Source organism: Parus major, chromosome 1A, assembly GCF_001522545.3.
Source record: "Parus major isolate Abel chromosome 1A, Parus_major1.1, whole genome shotgun sequence".
NCBI classification, from domain to species: Eukaryota; Metazoa; Chordata; class Aves; order Passeriformes; family Paridae; genus Parus; species Parus major.
The window spans coordinates 71,089,530-71,106,317 of NC_031773.1; the positions used below are offsets into that span (position 1 = coordinate 71,089,530).

The 16,788-nt window shown below is 44.8% G+C and overlaps 1 protein-coding gene and 1 long non-coding RNA gene across 4 annotated transcripts in view; one reads left to right on the top strand and one right to left on the bottom strand.

Annotated features, from left to right (window-relative positions):
• Positions 1-15,989, bottom strand: part of LOC117244422 — a 39,593-nt gene extending 23,604 nt beyond the window's left edge. The window contains exons 1-3 of one of the 2 annotated variants that reach the window (XR_004497491.1): positions 14,129-15,989; positions 7,152-7,283; positions 1,718-6,592 (exon numbers count right to left, since the gene is read on the bottom strand). This is a non-coding gene — a long non-coding RNA (uncharacterized LOC117244422). Of the gene's footprint in view, positions 1-1,717; positions 6,593-7,151; positions 7,284-8,231; positions 10,019-14,128 lie in introns of those variants that run through there. The other variant, XR_004497490.1, reaches the window with a different exon arrangement.
• On the top strand, positions 2,702-12,690 carry LOC107204214 (probable G-protein coupled receptor 19). Of its 2 annotated transcripts, none has more exons than XM_015627045.3 (3): positions 2,702-2,788; positions 10,392-10,525; positions 11,309-12,690. In XM_015627045.3, exon 3 carries the CDS (start codon positions 11,440-11,442, stop codon positions 12,571-12,573), a length of 1,134 nt encoding a protein of 377 aa, XP_015482531.1. In that variant the 5' UTR covers positions 2,702-2,788; positions 10,392-10,525; positions 11,309-11,439; the 3' UTR covers positions 12,574-12,690. The 2 variants fall into 2 exon arrangements, with proteins under 2 accessions (XP_015482531.1, XP_033370281.1); XM_033514390.1 differs by lacking the exon at positions 2,702-2,788 and adding an exon at positions 7,599-7,708.
• Positions 15,990-16,788: the final 799 nt, after the last annotated feature.

Below are 16,788 nucleotides of genomic sequence, written 5' to 3' on the forward strand. Positions count from 1 at the left end.
AGGATCTATTTCTCTTATCCCCCTCCCCACAGCAAACTTTCTGGTGGTGAACCCTTTTGTCACTTGTCAAGTGTCAAAGTGTCAGTTGGGGTACTTGCCATCTCTGTCTGGGTTTGTCTCTGGATTCACTGGCAGAAATAAAAGCTTCCTTAGTACCAGGAATGTAACAGGTTAAAAAAAAAAAAAAATAAAATATCGGAGATTTATTCCAGGTTTGGCCAAAAAAACCCCACACAATAAGATCAGATTGATGCTGAATGAAAATTACTTTGCTCTGCAAAAGCAGTTCCAAAATAATCAACAGCAACTGTGGCTCTGGCAACAACTGACATCAGATTTGGAATAACGGGGGTAGTTTGGGAAAAACTTGAGAAAATTGCTTAGGTCTTGTCAGAGAAACAAGTCTCTAAGTAATAATGACTGATATCTCAGGCTCTCTGGATATAATGAAGGAGGTGTACATCCTCACCCTCTTCCACTTTATCAATACCAAAATGATGTGCTTGGATTTTATAAAGGCTTGACCAATCCAACAGCCACTGGAGAAGATAATGTAAGCAAATCTCATTAAAAACTAACATACCTAAATACGTCAAGGTGTCATCCTTCTGTCTATGGAGCGAGAAGGGGAAAGTGAACCCCAAAACAACTATCAGGGTTTTATGATTTCTTTCAAAATGTGGTGCACTTACAACTGCCAAAGGTTCCACACCTGAACTGGAGGAACTGAGGTGTGAGTCAGCTAAGCAGTTTCCATCTCCCTGGGCAACACTTCCTCAACACAGATGTCAGGCAACTTTCCTTCACCCTCCTGCACTGTCAGGAAAACTAAGCTGGAAAGCAGGCAAAAATATAGGTTATCTTCCTCTAACACTGACAAGCACAGGGAGGAAAACAGTTTAAAAAAAAAACCAACCAGCTTGCTGGGAAAAAGCCCAGCAAACTTTGAAAAGCAAAACACTGTGTGAAATATCTGGCAATGAAGCTGGTGTACAGCCAAGCTGCCATCACTATTGCAATTCTTTAACAGGGCAAAGGCATATTGTAGGTGTATTTAGAAAGTCACACTCTCAGCCCAAACTTCATAAAGTTATTGGTTTGTTTTTAAAAATACCTTTCACTGAACCTCAGTACAATCCTTTCTCCAGGAGTTTTCCCAACCTCCAATACACTGATCTCAGATGATTTTCTGAAAGCAACACGTTTTATTAATTTAGAATTAGAGTTCTATTTAAGATTTTCCTAACATTTGTTCAATCTCTCCTCAATTTCATGAGAAATTCTGCATCGACACCATCCTTTGACAAGTAACCCCAGGAGACTGCACCCACACTTTGAGGAACTCCCTGCTACACCCCTTCTTCATGTTCTGAATCAGGTTCCTTCATCTGATGCTCCCCTTCAAGTTCTTTCACTAGAAGATTAACAGACAATTCCTGTTGACACTCTCTATGTTATTCAGTCAAAGAAGACCTGCCCACACCTTACCTATTTCTAGCCTAGTCTAGACATATTCTATGTTTCTGACCTGATTCCCAGGATGCCCACTCCACTGTTAGTAATGTAACTTAATAGTGTAAAATATAGGAAACTGAACGATGCCACGGGAATTAGTGAGGGGAAAAAACACATTGATTAGTTCTTCCTTGACATATTTTTTCAATAAAAAACTGTACTTTTTCTCATCTAGTAAAAAAAATTAAATATAAAAACATACGTGGAGTTCTCCAATGAAAAATGAGGGAAAACAGGAAAATATCCAGCCTTTGTTTGTTCAGTTTACTAATGCATTTCAAGTCAGAAATCCCAAAACAATAGAAATCCATACTTCAAAAAAATTTCTTCCTTAGTTCACAGGCAGAAAGTTTGCCAGTACTGAAATGATCTCTTCTTTCCTTAAACTTGCAGTGTAATACAATTTATAGAGCTGTTGTAATTCTGCAGGAAAAATGTTTGTGAGAGACGATTGATGGGTTGTTATTATTCCAACTTGCTTAATAAAGTGTATGTGACAGAGCACATTAGGAAATTGTGTTGGTGCCATTTCCCACAAAATAAAAAAGGTTTTTTCCTCGAATTTTGAATTGGGGGCTAAGCAGGGAAACGGACCAGGCTGTCTGAGTTTCAGTATCCACATGGGAATTAAAAAAAAAAAAAAAAAAAAAGGCACAAATTCCCGGAGGAAGCTAGTTAAATATTCTCTCCACCTCCTTCCTCTTATTCATTTGCTCCTTTCAATCGGCGGGGTCCCATGGCGACCATCGTGGGAGAAAAGCATCCTCTTCAGCAGCCGCGCTCGCCATGGCAACCGGCACGTCAGCGCCGGCAGCCGGGCCCCGCCGCGGGTCGGGGGCGGCCCCGCCTCGGGGGCCTCCCGCTGCCCCCCTGGTGTCCCCCGGCGTCCCTTCGGTGTCCCCTCGGTGTCCCCCGGTGCCGCCGCCCTGCCGCGCCCGGCGCTGTCCGTGGTGCTGCTGCCCCGACGGAGCGGGAGGAGCCCCGGGACCTGCCGGGGGGCGGCCGCAGCATCCGCATCCCACATGACACAGAAAGGAGTTGGGCAGCGGCCACCCCTGCGAAACGTCATTTTTTCCTCAGCTGAAGAAGAAGGATGGAATACCCCGTCCCTCCCCTCAGGAAGCTTTGCAAACAGGCAGGCAGAGGCAGCTGGAGAGCTGGCGCTACCCTGTGGTTCCCAGTATGACCGGGACCTTCCCAGACGTGGCTTCACTTGGGATAAGCAGCAGAGCAAGGAGGGGACCAGCGCCTTTGGGATTTTGCTTTGGAGCAGGTACGTGGGTGCATATGGGCTGTGCTGAGCACTGCTGTAGCTAAAGGGGTAATTCTCACTGCAGAGGCAAATTACATGATCTTGTCCAGTCATTTATCTTAAGTGTATTTATTTATGTGCATTTAAATCACTTGGGGATTAGCCAGGAGGACTCATTCCTCAGGAGCAAATGTTCTGTGGGGCTTGAATTTTAAGCTTATTCTGCTAAAAGCAGGGGGGTGTGTAGAATTACTGCAGAATAACTCCCTATATTTTCTGGACAAATCGACATGCTCTCTATTCATTATCTTTCAATTATGTTACTTATTTGTTTGAAACAATCTCCTGACATCATCAGTTCCGTGAAAACAGAAAATTACTTTACAGCAATGGAGCAGACTGCTCTGCTTATCCGTTTTTTTCTGTCTCTAAATACATTCAAACAGCTTCTTCCTTCCTCATGTTATTGCTATAGAACAGCTGCTTTTGTATTTTTCAGTTTTTAATTTGAAATCATCCTTTCTGAAAGCGCTGTCTCCCCTTTTCTGTGTGGGTGCCTTGGTGCAGCTACTCAGGGAAACCCTACAGGCAGAGTAATCTTTGCTTATCCATAGCCAGCACAGGCAAGAGAGCTGTTCTGGTTTAGCTAATTCAGGCACAGACTCTCTAAGAATGCATAGCAATATTTCTCATTTATCCAGCTGGCTTCCAGCATGTCAAACAGTATGTTGGCTTCACAGAGTAATGGGGAAGTAAAGCTGCCTTCTGCTTTCAAAAGGCCATTTGTGTGTATGAGGCAGGATTCATAGCCAATTCTTTCTGGCAAAGGTTCTCAGATGTGGTTCTTGAAGGTTTGTTGTTAAAGTCACTCTAACCACTTAAACAAGTGGTTTGGTTTGCAGAAAAACTGGTTGCCAACCAAGAGGCATCCTTAAAAGCTTATTTGGGTGTCTAAATATGGATTTTTTTAAAACTTGATTTATGAGTAAGCTTGATTTCTGATTTATTTTAAGCATTCTGGTCTCAGATGAGCCAGTAAGGGGAGGAATCTCTACACCTTAGACACATTTGGGAAACTGCTCCTTGTCTCAAAGTAAGAGCTTGCAGACTCTCACTCCCCGGCAGCTCTCCTGTGAGGCATCTGTTTGCAGAGCTGTGCAGTGCAATTCCCACACCTGGGTCACACCATATGGCCTCCATCTGCATTTTCCTTTGCAGCCCCACGAGGAACCCTCTCTCAGGTGTTTAATAGATAGCAATTCCAGTCCGATAATGCAGAACAAACCCCTAACATCCTCAGGTGGAGTCAGCTCACCCTCCCCACCAGCTCTCCCAGCACCAAAACATGGCGCAGCCCTTGTGTGTTTGGTATTTCTGCATTCCAGCAACTTTCATCTTTCCCTAGACTTTCCCTCTGGCATGCAGCAAACACAGTTCTTGCAACTGGCACCCTGTCCACAAAGACATCTCCAGATCAGGGGCTATCAGCAGGCTAATACCTTCCCTCAGGTACTCAGCCTAGGCTTCTCCTAGGCTGCTTTTATCCCCCCCAAGCCTCACCCAGCAGAGAGACTGCCTTCCCACAATCATCTCCATATTAGGCATTTCCAACCCAATTTGGCCTGTGCATGGCCTTCATCCCTTCCAGCTTCTCCAGCCAAGTATAGGTATAGGAAGACTGAAATGCTCTCACTAATGGCCATATCCTCTGTCAGAATGTGAATGTTGTTCTACTGCCCGTGCAGGTCTGCTCCTCTTATTCCTACCAGATGAGTCCTCCTGGAAGCATCTCAGGCATCTCTGGTTGTAAGCCATCACTGGTGTCATTGTGTCTGGCACAGGGACCTGTGTCCTGTGAGCACCAGTTCCATGTTGCCAAGAAGGGTCAAGAACCACATGACAGGAACTCACATCCCAGCACAAGCGTTTGCACCAGTACAAGAATCCTGTTGCCACATTATTATCTTGTGTGACAAGAAAGCAGTTTTTACAGGATTTCCCATCAAGAATAGCCTTTTCACACAAAACCAACAGTTAAAAAAAAATTCCTCAGGTTCTCTAAGGGGGAGAACTTGTGCTCCCTGCTGGTGAGAGGGTGAGGTAAGCTGCCAAAGTCCTTGCTGTAGCTGCTGGTGCATTTTCCCTGTCAGGGAAAGGGTGAGAATTTCCAAGAGACGGGCAGACAAACTAGCCAGGCATCAGATTCACCACCATTTATCTGTCAACACCCACCATGGCAAAGCAGCCCTGGTAAGCACCATGTTCCTCACATCAAGCAGAAAAATGTGCTGTGCTGTGGGCAGGGCCTGGTGTTGCCAAAAATTAATGCAAGCCCATGGGAGAGAGCATCTATATTTTTACCTCGGAATCAGGAAAGGGTACAGCCTAGCCATGCCCAAGGACAGAATCAATCCCCTTTGGGGAGGACAAAAAGCCTCCAAAGCTGTATTTCAAGCATCTCTACACTCTTCTTGGGCAATTCCAGTAGGTGGAAGCTATTTTGACAGCAGAGTTGGAAATTAGGTCAGCCCTTCTGCTTGCTCTCACTTTTTCATGCCCCCACAGTCACACTGAGAACAAATCTGGGTTCTGCCACCATTCTTAGATAATAATTTTTAGATATTTAGGGCTAATCTGGAGTTTTGCATACTAATCCGAGCAGCAGGAAGATAAAATAAAGCCCCGAAACACTTAAACCCGTCCTTTGGGCTGTCCTTTGAGGGTAAGAGTTACACCTCTAAAAAGAGATTTGCAGCCATTGTGTACCTGTTGGCAAACAGTGTGGTGCTCTCTGAGGACATGTCTATCTGGGTACCACTGAGCACAAATCTTGTTCATATTTTACCACTGCCTCTACTTGGACCAGAGCTGATGTTGGGTGTAAGTGGAATCTGCAGTTACAGTAAGGGCTCCTTCTCAGAGCCAAGAGAAAATAAACATCTCAAGGTTTAGGTGCATGAATAATTACTGTGTTTTAGCAACTTACCCCAGGTTAATAGACCTACGGTGTCTACCTCTAGGTCAGTCTTAACCCCCAGTAAATACATGAGAAAAATTCATTGCCTCAAGATGCAGGGAAAAGCCATTGCTACCAGAACATTTAAAACCACAATGAACTTCAGGAGATGGCAACATCTATTGCGGACACTCAGTCAAAATGCAGTGACTTGTGACTTGTGTACGAGTTTGAATCCTGCTTGCTTAAAATCATACCTTGTGGAATTGCCCTTAACCCAGTGCTCCAGGTCACAGTAGTTACTCCAAGTGTGAGCTGACAGACCCAGAAGGAATAGATGAATCTTGTTCCAGTTAGCTACTGCATGTCTCACTCCTTACTAAACTCAGAAGGATGAAGCTGAAAAAGAATTCTTCCCCAAGCCAGTACAAGAATAAAAATTTATTCCAATCCCAGCAGCTGTTCCAGTACTATATCTTTGTCCTCAGTTTTAACCTTGTTTAAAAAGTCAGCAAAGAACTTGAAGGGTCAAAGAAGCCAAATGGCTAAGAGTCTGCCTAGGTGCCCTGAATTTCCTCCAGCATACAGAAGATATTATTTAGATGTGCTGAAAATCAGAACATTTCCTCCTCTTATTTAGTTCCATCCATATTTTCTGCTCCCATGATCTCACCCCTCAGTGTAGGCTAGGCCCTCAGATCCTGATGTAACATGCAAAAACACAGATCAGCTCAGCTCAATCAGTTCAGCTCAGAACATCAGCTGAGCCATTTCCACAGCACCACTGAGAGCTCCATCCATAAGCCAATCCATGCTTACAGCTATGTCATCCTTGGTTCTCCATGATGCAGGACAGGGATCTCCACCAGCTGGGTGAAGTTAGAGAGCAGGTAACAGCATATGAGATGGGGGCACAGATTTCAAAGGCTTCACTGCACCCAGAACATGTTATTCTCATGATAAAATAGGGGCAAGTATTTCCTATCCCCACACACTGTAATGCAGAGAGTGAGGAGGAGCACACTTCACCTCAAGAGATTTTCAGGCTTTGCTCAGAAGAGCTGCCCAGAGAATAAAAATGCCTTTGTAAGAGGAGCAAGGCAAGGAGCTGAGCATTTTTATGAGCACCAGAGCAGAGAAAAGGACTGGCAGGGAAACTGTGTGCTTACAGAAGCATGTGAATCCACATTCCTCCACTGAAAGCAGGAGGATTAAATGGCCTCAATATGCACAACAGTCATCTCTGCACAGCAAGGGACAGAGAGAGGCTAAAACACTGTGCTCTGCTACAAAGGGGTTTCTACATTAGCACAATGCACTCGCAGGGCAGTTCATTTTAATTTAGGCAGGGTGATGTCACCTTCTAGCATCTCACAGCCAGATGAAAGTTCCCCCACCCTGTCCCCCACTCTGATTTAATTTACTCACAGTCTTAATGTTGATTACACTCAGTTAGATGAAGCGTTTCTCTTCCAGTCTGGCAGCTTTTCCAGAGATACTCTTCCAGAGGGGGAATTTTGAAATAATTTGCTGGGCCAATGCTCACCTGGTGTTTTGCAGCTATGATGCAGAGAGGTAAAATACGTTGAATAAAAAAAAAAAGCCTCTGCTAGTGCTTAGGTCAAGTAATGTACAATGATCTGCTTATTTAGCTGCATTTCTAATCTTGAAAAACACTAGTTGGGAAACAAAATGCTTTTTCTTTTGATAAAACATTTAGAACATCCTATTTACTGCATTCTTTTGTGAATCTTATTAGGCATTGCTCTTCCAAATTGCAACGAGTGCTGGATTTTTATACAGGACAGTGAACGTGAAAACACACAGTGACTATGCCATATGGACTTTGTGCAACAGCCAAATATATGTGGCAGTGATTTCATGCAGTTCTTGTCGCTCAAATAATTAATCTCTAAGTAACAGATCTGTTTTGGAGGGCTATCAGCTCAAAATGGAGCTCTTTGGATTCCAAACTGCAAATTAAGGTCAGTAAAATTGATCTGTGGCACCAGGAAATCCCTTTTCAATGATTATGAGTCATCTCACATGCTCTTTCTTTTGCAAAGCTAATGCACAAAAAAGTAGGTTTTTAAACAGAAATATAGAAAGGCCTCATACCAGTTTTAAAAGGATTCCCACTCTAAAATGCTTGACAGACAAAGTGAGATTTTTGGCACTGCTGAATCCATGCAGACTTGTAATTACTGGAAAGCAGCCATTCAGGTCAGTATTATATTGGTTTAAAAGGAGAATTAATACAAGCATTTTTGTTAAGTAAAAATGTAATTAGGCTTCACCTACTTCCTATATGTAGGTTTTACTTGTTGTGCTTATACACTTTTGCTTATGGACCTTCAGGGCAGAGGGAGTTGACAGAACTCATCAGTGGTTTTTATGGATCTGATATTTGCAAGTTGAATGGTTTTCACTAACACCTAAATCATATTGCAGCAAACAATGCAGCAAGCACAGACATGGGAATTGGGGATAAATAATGTAGCAACTCACAGTATCTCCAGTTATTTGCATCTCAGACCCATAAGGAGTTGTGCCTATGCTGAGCTTTTTATGGTCATGTTTCCTTTTGGAGCATTACTCATAATGCAGAAGTTCAAGTCTCCACTATAAAAAACAGATTTCATAAAACCAGAATTTCTTATTGAAGGAAAACATATGCTGGACCACAGACACTCAGGTTCTTAGTACTAAATCAGGGCATGATCCTGATCTCAGTGCCACATAAGGAAAATAGGCTTGAATAGGGATAATTTTTGAAAAAAAAAGAAATTATTTTCTGGTCCATTTGAAGAAAAAATTATCTATAACTAGGAATGTAGGAATCTTAGAGTATAGTGGTTAATCAGATGGCATTTTACTTTTTTGAAAAATAAAACAATTAATTGCTGCACAACCAGTTAAATCCTAGGTTCAAGTTAGTTAAACTCCCCATAATTGCACCTATATTTTCACCTCTGCCTTGTAAGCAGTGTGCTAAATGACCTTATTTTGGAGTTTTCCAAAGAAGAATCAAAAAATTCAGCACTAGTTGTCCCTCTGTTCGGTGCCTCTCCTGTGCCACTGACAGCAAGGAAACCAGCACTGCATGAGAACCATCTGTGCTGAACATGGGTGGCTCTTCCCACCCTCCTTTTTCTTCCTTGGTCAACAAAGCTCCAACACAAGGCAGCTGGATTCATATCCTGGAATTCTCCTTCCTTTGGACACCCTCTGATTGCTCTCCATTGCGGTCACACGCTGTTCTCTGCCCAGGGCTGCTCCATTCCTGTCTTCTCCAAGGCATGTTTGCAGGTAACCCTAGCTCTTGTGAACAGCGGTTGGGCTCACTCTTAGGCAAGATGCATCAGTAAAAAAGCCAAAAAGTACTATCTGGGCACTACAACCCTGTAACTATTTTGGGGTTTACCCACCTGCAAAACTATATGTGTCAGGTCTGAGCAGACATGGACAGCAGATTTGGCTCACAAGGAGAAATAGAATGAGAACAGTGTTAGCAAGTCTGCCTGCCCTAACAGCTTAGAAGGGCCATTTCATTTTTGTACCAGATTTCCACTGCTCTTCAATACTGGTCAAGACATTTTATCTGATTATTCTTCTATAAAGCTTAATTTGTACAGCTGGATATTTTTAAATGGCACATACTTCTGCATGGTAAGAAGGGAAATTAAGGAAGAAAATTATCCCATAATGTTCCTTTCTATTTAGTTAATAGGCTCCACGTGTATTATTTTATTACAGCTAATTCTAACAGGTAATTTAGCAGGTTGCACTGACAATGCATCCCGCTACTCTGCCAAACACAGCAGCGCAAATGCCCTGCCAACAGCTGGTGACAGTAGGATTTCTTCCTCCATCCAGAGGAGGGTGGGAAAAGACAACCAGGAGCCCTCTGAGAAATCAGGAATCATCTGCCAGGCAAAGCCACTAAGAAAACGATGAGGGAGAAGGCAACCAAGGATGAGGGGGAAGGCAAAGCCAGGCTGGGCGGTACCCACAACCCTCCGGCAGAGGAGGGGACAAGGGGCAATGTATGACATGCTGACAGCTCCCCTTCACATCACACAAATGGTGTCACACCGAGTACAGGCTCTAAAAACCTAGAGGAAAAAATCTTCTATCATCACAACAAGCAATTAACACATCTTTTCTTCTTCCACCTCTGACAATTTTTTGCACTGCATTATTGAAGGGGACATAGGAAACAGCACAAGGGGTGAGACCCCAAATTCATCCAGTGGCTCTATGCTTTCAGGCTTTGTTCTGAGTAGGCAGACAAAGAGAAGAAAACAGGTGGTAGATGCAGAGCCAGACTAAAAGATGCAAAAACATTGAAAAAAGCCCATCTGGAAACAAACCTGGAAATTTGGATCACTTGGAAAGCTGAGGAGGATGGTGGTGGCTTTTTGAGCTTGTTTATTTGGCTTCTAGGATAAACTTTTTGATCTTCTGATTGTGACTGAATCCTGATTTATCTTGCACATTATCAAGCCCTGGAGTTCAGCATTCTCACAGCAGATCAATAGAAAAGACTTTGTCTTTTGACAAAGTAAAAGTCTAGTGAGTCTAGTGAGTAAAAAGCTTTGCATGTCAAGATGATGCACACGTATAGCCACTAAAATCAGCTAATTTTCCATTTTATCCCTGCGACAGGTTAAGTCCAACCCAACCATCTGGCTAAACTCAACACTGGGAACTATCTAGCAACACAGGCATAGAACACGAGGCCACACCCATCACACTCTGTGGTGTGTCTGCAAGGGCGGTGCAAGAAAACAATTTCACAGGTAACTCCCTCAGACAAACTGTAATTTACAGGCAGTGACATTTGACAGGTGATAGGTTTGGTGTCACCAGTTGGGGACAATGTTATTCCACAGACAAGAACAACGGCCCAAAGTGCTCATGCTGAAGGCCTCTCACTGAAGGGCTCCCAGAAATTCAGCTCACTTCATCCACAAGGGTGTAAGGATTACTCAAGATCAAAACAGTCATTCTTAGAGAGGTATGGGGCTGGTGGTGAGAGTGCTCAATCCAAGGAAGTCTCCTTGGGCAGCACTCCAGTCCCAAGGGAAGGGCTTCCCACCACAGACATCCTGCTCCTAGGAAAACCATATGGGCTATAACCTGGTCTGGTCAGGGCTTGTGGACATACATGGTAATAGTCCAGAAATTTCTTAGGACTGAGGCCTCTTATTACCTGGGGACCCTCTGTGTTGACCAAGGGGTCCTGCCCTTCCTGTTCCCCCCACAAAGGCAGGGCTGGGGTCATGGTGCACATGGCGCAGATGTGGAGTGGGGATGTGAGGAACAAAAGTGAAAGGGGTGTAAAAGGGCATGAAAGGCTGGCAGCCACCTCAAACCAGCCAGGGAATGGGGTGGGATCCCCCTGACACAGCCTGTCATACCACCAGCTACAGTGGAACACAGAAGCTGTATTTCAGTGTTACTCATGAAATATAGAAGTCACAATATATATTTCTACTACTGAGAATATTCTTTTGTGGGTTAAGATGGGCTTTTCATACACAGCTGTTCAAAAGAACCTTTTCTCCCCTCTCTGTCTGCAGCCTGAGGAAAAGACGTGGCTGAGTTTGCTCACAGCGTGGATAACAGCAGTGGTCCTGTTTTTCTCCTTACCTTGCTCCTGCTGCAGAACACGAGCAGCCCCAAAGCCTCCACCCCTCCTGCTGGCTACGAGATGGCAGAACCTCCACCACCAGGAGCCGGCTCCAGCATGAACCACTCTCTGGTAGAATATGGGCTGAGGTCGGGGGAAATCGCAGCTGCCACCGTGGTTTGGGGAGCTCTGTGGCTGATCTCTGTCCTGGGAAACTTCCTTGTCTGCTTAGTGATCCACAGGAGCAGGAGGACACAGTCCACCACCAACTACTTTGTGGTGTCCATGGCCTGTGCAGACCTCGTGAGCAGCATGGGGAGCGCGCCCTTCTTGCTGCTGCAGCTGAGCTCTGGGCAGTGGATGCTGGGCAGCAGGGTGTGCCAGCTGGTCAGATACATCCAGTACCTCACACCTGGAGTCCAGATCTATGTGCTCCTCGCCATCAGCGTGGATCGATTCTACACCATTGTCTACCCCCTGAGCTTCAAAGTGTCCAGGGGGAAAGCCAAAAAAATGATTTTGACCTCTTGGCTCTGTGGTGCTGTGTTTGCATCACCAGCCTGTTTTCTCTATGGCTCCAACAGTGACCACCACTGCAACTTTTTTCTTCCCAGTTCTTGGCAAGGATCTGCCTACAGTATCATCCACCTCCTCTTGGTGTTTTTGATCCCGTCCCTCCTCATTAGCCTTTTTTACCAGAAAGTCATTAAGTACATTTGGAGAATAGGCACGGATGGAATGACTGTCAGGAGAACAACAAATATTGTTCCAAGAACAAAAGTAAAAACCATCAAGATGTTCTTAATGTTAAACTCAATGTTTCTGCTGTCTTGGCTGCCTTTCTTCACAGTACAGTTGTGGCACCCACAGGAAACAGACTACAGAAAGAGCTCCTTGCTTTTCCTGACCATCACCTGGATCTCCTTCAGTTCCTCAGCCTCTAAACCAACCCTCTACTCAATCTATAATGCAAACTTCAGAAGAGGGATGAAAGAAACTTTTTGCATGTCTGCCATGAAATGCTACAGAAGCAATGCATACACCATCACCACCAGTTCTAGGATAGCAAAAAAAAATCATGTTGGTATTGCAGATATTCCAGCTACAACCAAAAGTGTCACCAAAGACTCCACCTATGATGCTTTTAACAGAGAAGACAAGGAAAGAAAGCTTGCCTGGCCTATTCCATCCAATCCCCCAAATACATTTGTCTAGTGGGCTTTGTTTTGAAAAGTTACTCCATACCCCCAGAAGAAGGAATTTTCTCTCCTTTTGAACAAATGTATAGCTACATATTTTTAACCCAGCTTTTAGGGGGGGGTGTGGGGGGTGGAAGAGATGTTTTATTTTATTAAATGCCTTGGGTTTGATGCATTTGTTCAATTTCATTTTGGTTACTACACCCTGCTTTAAGAAACTCTTCTCCCAGAATCTCAAGCAATGTTTATCTTCAAAACAAGAATCCTTATGCTCTCTCTGTGTAGGGAAAATGGAAAGAAAGAAAAGCTGCTTGTTTTAATCCCTTTACAGGATGGGGGCGTAAATGCCTAAATCTACTCAAAGTCATCTAGGCTTCCTTCCATTATGTCCCCACAAATAGAGTTGCACTGGGGTTGAGACCCCCCATCCTGTTGAGATCCTACAGATATGATGTCCATATGAGGGCCCTTTTGGCTTCAGCCTGAGCCCACTGGCCTCATCAGTGACAAAATCCCTACTGGCCCAGCAGGGTCAGCATTGGGCCAGTGTTGGATGCTTCCACACCTTTGTCCTTGCACCTCTCCAGAGGTTTAAGGGTCTAAACTGCCCAGGAAAAGTCCCCTCTTTGGTCTCACCTTCCCCAGCCCCTGAAGCTCCTTCTTCTCCCAGCCTGGTGCATCCACCCAGAGGTGGGCACAGCCAGGAAGAAGAGCTGCTGAGCAAAAGGGGTCATGCCTGTGCCGGGCACCCAAGGCCTCCTCACGTTTGAAATTGGCCACGTCTCCTGGTCTGTGCCCCTTCTGCTGAGTCACTGCTTTGACACCAGCTCCAAACAGGAGCAGGAGTGTCAGCTGTAGTCCCATGCCAGCCTGGCATAATTTTCCACTGTTTGGGCATGTCTGAAGAGGTCCCAACCTAGCAGGTGTCCCAGAGGACATGACCTGAAGGGGCCCTGCGGCTGCAGGTGGAGCCGACTCCAGCTGCTCTTTCTCTGCCAGCACAGTGAGAAAGCAACCCAACGGGTCTTCAGTCCTGCTGGGATGGGGAATGACAGTGGAGACCAGGGGGAGAGGCAGGAGCTTCTTTGCAGGCCCCTGTCGCCCTCAGCATTAATGAGCTAACAGGAAATAGGCACTGTGCATGTGGGACATGGGTGGGTGTGTATACCTTGGGTCCTGCCTCTTGAAGGACGTGCTCTGGACACAAACTGGGCTTCCTCCCTAGGGGACGTAGGTCCACCTGTATCACTCGGAGGTAACAATATGGTTAGATCCCAGAAGCTCTATTTTAGTGCTTGAAAATACAGAGGTGCCTTGAGCATCCAGGCAGGGAAAACATCATCTAAGAAGCAGATGGATTACTGTGTTATAGTTCAGGGGGTGGCGTAGTCAGCAATGAGAGAATATGTGCTGGACTCTCACCATGTGTCATGACCACTTTGTGCTGCTTGGAAAACCTGAGGTTTCCCAAGCTCAGCTATGAGCCATCTGACAGAGAGCTGGTTGGCAGCTCACAGACCCATCCTGTCCTTTCAACCCCACTCCAACCCCTTTTCTTGCCTTGTGCTCACCAATTCACTGATGTTCTCCACCCATGAAGGCTGTGTGTGGTCAGTGCTCAGGCAGGGCAATATCTGTAGAGGGGATGGAAAACAGGAGAAAGGACTGCAAGGGTCTGGCAGGTAAAGAAGAGGAGCTAATGAAAGGAAGAGGAGGAAGAAGGGACCGTAAGCCGAGCAATACTCATTTAAAATGGACTATCTGAATGAAAATTTATTCAACCAAAATCATCTGTACTTCCTGAAACAGAGAGAATTTTATTTTCCTTTTTTCTTTCCCCCAGTTATCAATCTCATTAATAAGAATTGGATTGAGTCTATGTGTGGAATATTGATATATTTTCTCAATTCCCATAGCATTGCCCAAAAGTACAGTAGCACACCCTCAGAAAACACAGGTAACGATTTGTCCTCTAAATAAGGGCAGCACTAGCATCCTGTTGGTGAATTCCCCTCACTCTACTGAATAAATATGGCCTATGGAAGGTCCAACCTGGGCTGCCACACCCCTCATTTGCAAAAATTTCCTTTTTTTAATTCTTACAAAAAATTCTTTCTTTTAATTCTTACAAAATTGATAGGAGAGTTCTGTAGGGTTCAGAGTGGAGGTCTGTCCCTCCCAGTACCCCATTGTTTACTGTAGCCTTGGTTACTTGAGGACAGAGCAGAGAAAGCAGAGAAGAATAAGAACTCCTGACACATCCTCTCAGCCTCCAGCTGTCACTGGCAGGAACGAACACCCTTCACAGGGTGGCTGCCAAACACTGGTGCCGTTCTGTAAATCCAGAGCAGGTCCAGAATGATCTAGTCACAAAGTCTGATGAACAGGACAAACAGCCCCATTCTACTTGCTCAAAGCCCATCTGAGCAGATTACAGAAGCTTTATGCCTGAGAACCAATGATTTGACCTCTTTTTATTTGAGGATCTCAAGTACATGCTTCCTATTCTTTATCTTCTCAGCTAGCTCTGACAAAAGTCAGTACATGGTGAATAGTCAGTCCTCATCCACTCTCTCTAGGCCAATCTTGGGTTTGTAAGCCTCTGTCACAAATTCTCAGTTATTTATTTACCCAACTTTTTCATTTATTGCACAGAACTGGCTCCAGACCAGCCCCTCCTCAGAGCATGGCCAAGCATCCTTGAATCCAAGCTATCAGAAACACTTCACACTCAAGGCATCCTAAAAGCGTTTGGGGGCACTTTGATCCCAGGTGTTAAAGCAGGAAATGGAAGATAGTGTGCAGGTGTCAGCTATCCCTCCTCATACTTCTGTTTCAAAATCTCCAGCTCCCTTCTGTCTGCTAGCAAGAGATATCATCCCTAGTCACAACTACCTCAGAGAATTTTTACTCTGCTTTCAGAGCAAATGTGGCACACTTAGGTTCCTGTCCATGCCTGGAGCCTGAAAGTGCTGCAGCAGTGAAAATTAATAGAACAAGAGCAGCAGGTACTACAGGGTGTAATAAATGGGGCAGAGTGTCTTCCTCTGCCATCAGCAGGGAGCAGGAGCACACATGTGCTGGAGCCCCAAGCTGACATCCTCTGCGGAGAATCTCTGCTGGCAATGTCAGAGTGGGGAATCCCTTTTGCTGAGAAATAATCCTACATGTCTGGTAAAAAACTTCCTTCCTCTTCCTCCTCTATGACACAAAATAGAGTTGGAAGAACCCTCACTGACCACAGAAGCATTTCCAGTATGTATTTCACAAATTCAGAAATCCCCATTAAATAAGGATCTGATATTTCTCGCTGTCCTTCTTTAGGGCAACTTCGGGAGAAAACCTCCAAATGGGGACCCTCCAGAAAACAAATTCAAGTGGTCCCTCCCTCACCTGGTTCAGGAAAAAATATTTCCTTGGAGAAAAGTGGAAAAGAACCTGTTTATTTAACAGACATGGAATAATATTAAACAATAAAACCTCTCGATGTTCAAAGAGATGGCAAATCCAGAAAAGTCCTTTCCATGGGTGTAGCTCAGCTTACTCAGTCTCTTATCAGTCCCTCTGGTGCTGGAAAGTGCTGAGGCCCAGGCCCTGGTGGGCCACAGGCATGAGCTCCCGGGGTTTGTCTGGGTTTTCAGTCCAGAGCAGGTTTGAACAGATCTAAGAAAAAAGGGAAAAAACAGTCTGGGGAACTTCTCTGCCTCAGCGAGCTAAAAACTAACTAAAAGCAAAGGAGAGCTCTGTCCTGCTGTCTGTCCATGCTGCAGACAGCACAGTCCAGGAGCAGGATGGGGGACAGTGAGGGCTCTTTCTGAACACAAACTGTGTGCTGCTACTTCTTCCCCCCTTCACTCTCAGAACCAGTCTCAAGACTGGTTCAGAACTTAATATGTAACATAACAAAGTGATTGGGGATACAAACATCATAAAGTCACCCCAGGACACTCATCAAAGCCACTAGCAAAAAACTTCCATGAATCAGGTGAGAGGACACTGAAAGTGAGACAAAACCAGGATTTTTTGTCTGATTCATATTCTGACCTTGTTGTTTCTTGATGAAACACCACCATATGCTTTAGTTTTTCTATGCCTCTGACACAGTAAAATCAGAGCTACGCTAAGCAGGCCAGGTCAATTTCGCAGCATTATTTGTAACTTTGAATTGGGGATTGAAACATAACGGTTGTTCTTTTGGTTAATAGTTTTATTAAAGAGAAGGAACTGAATA

What these genes read in the sequence shown, in the direction of transcription:
- LOC107204214 (XM_015627045.3), top strand. Translation starts at nt 11,440, where the DNA reads ATGGCAGAACCTCCACCACCAGGAGCCGGCTCCAGCATGAACCACTCT.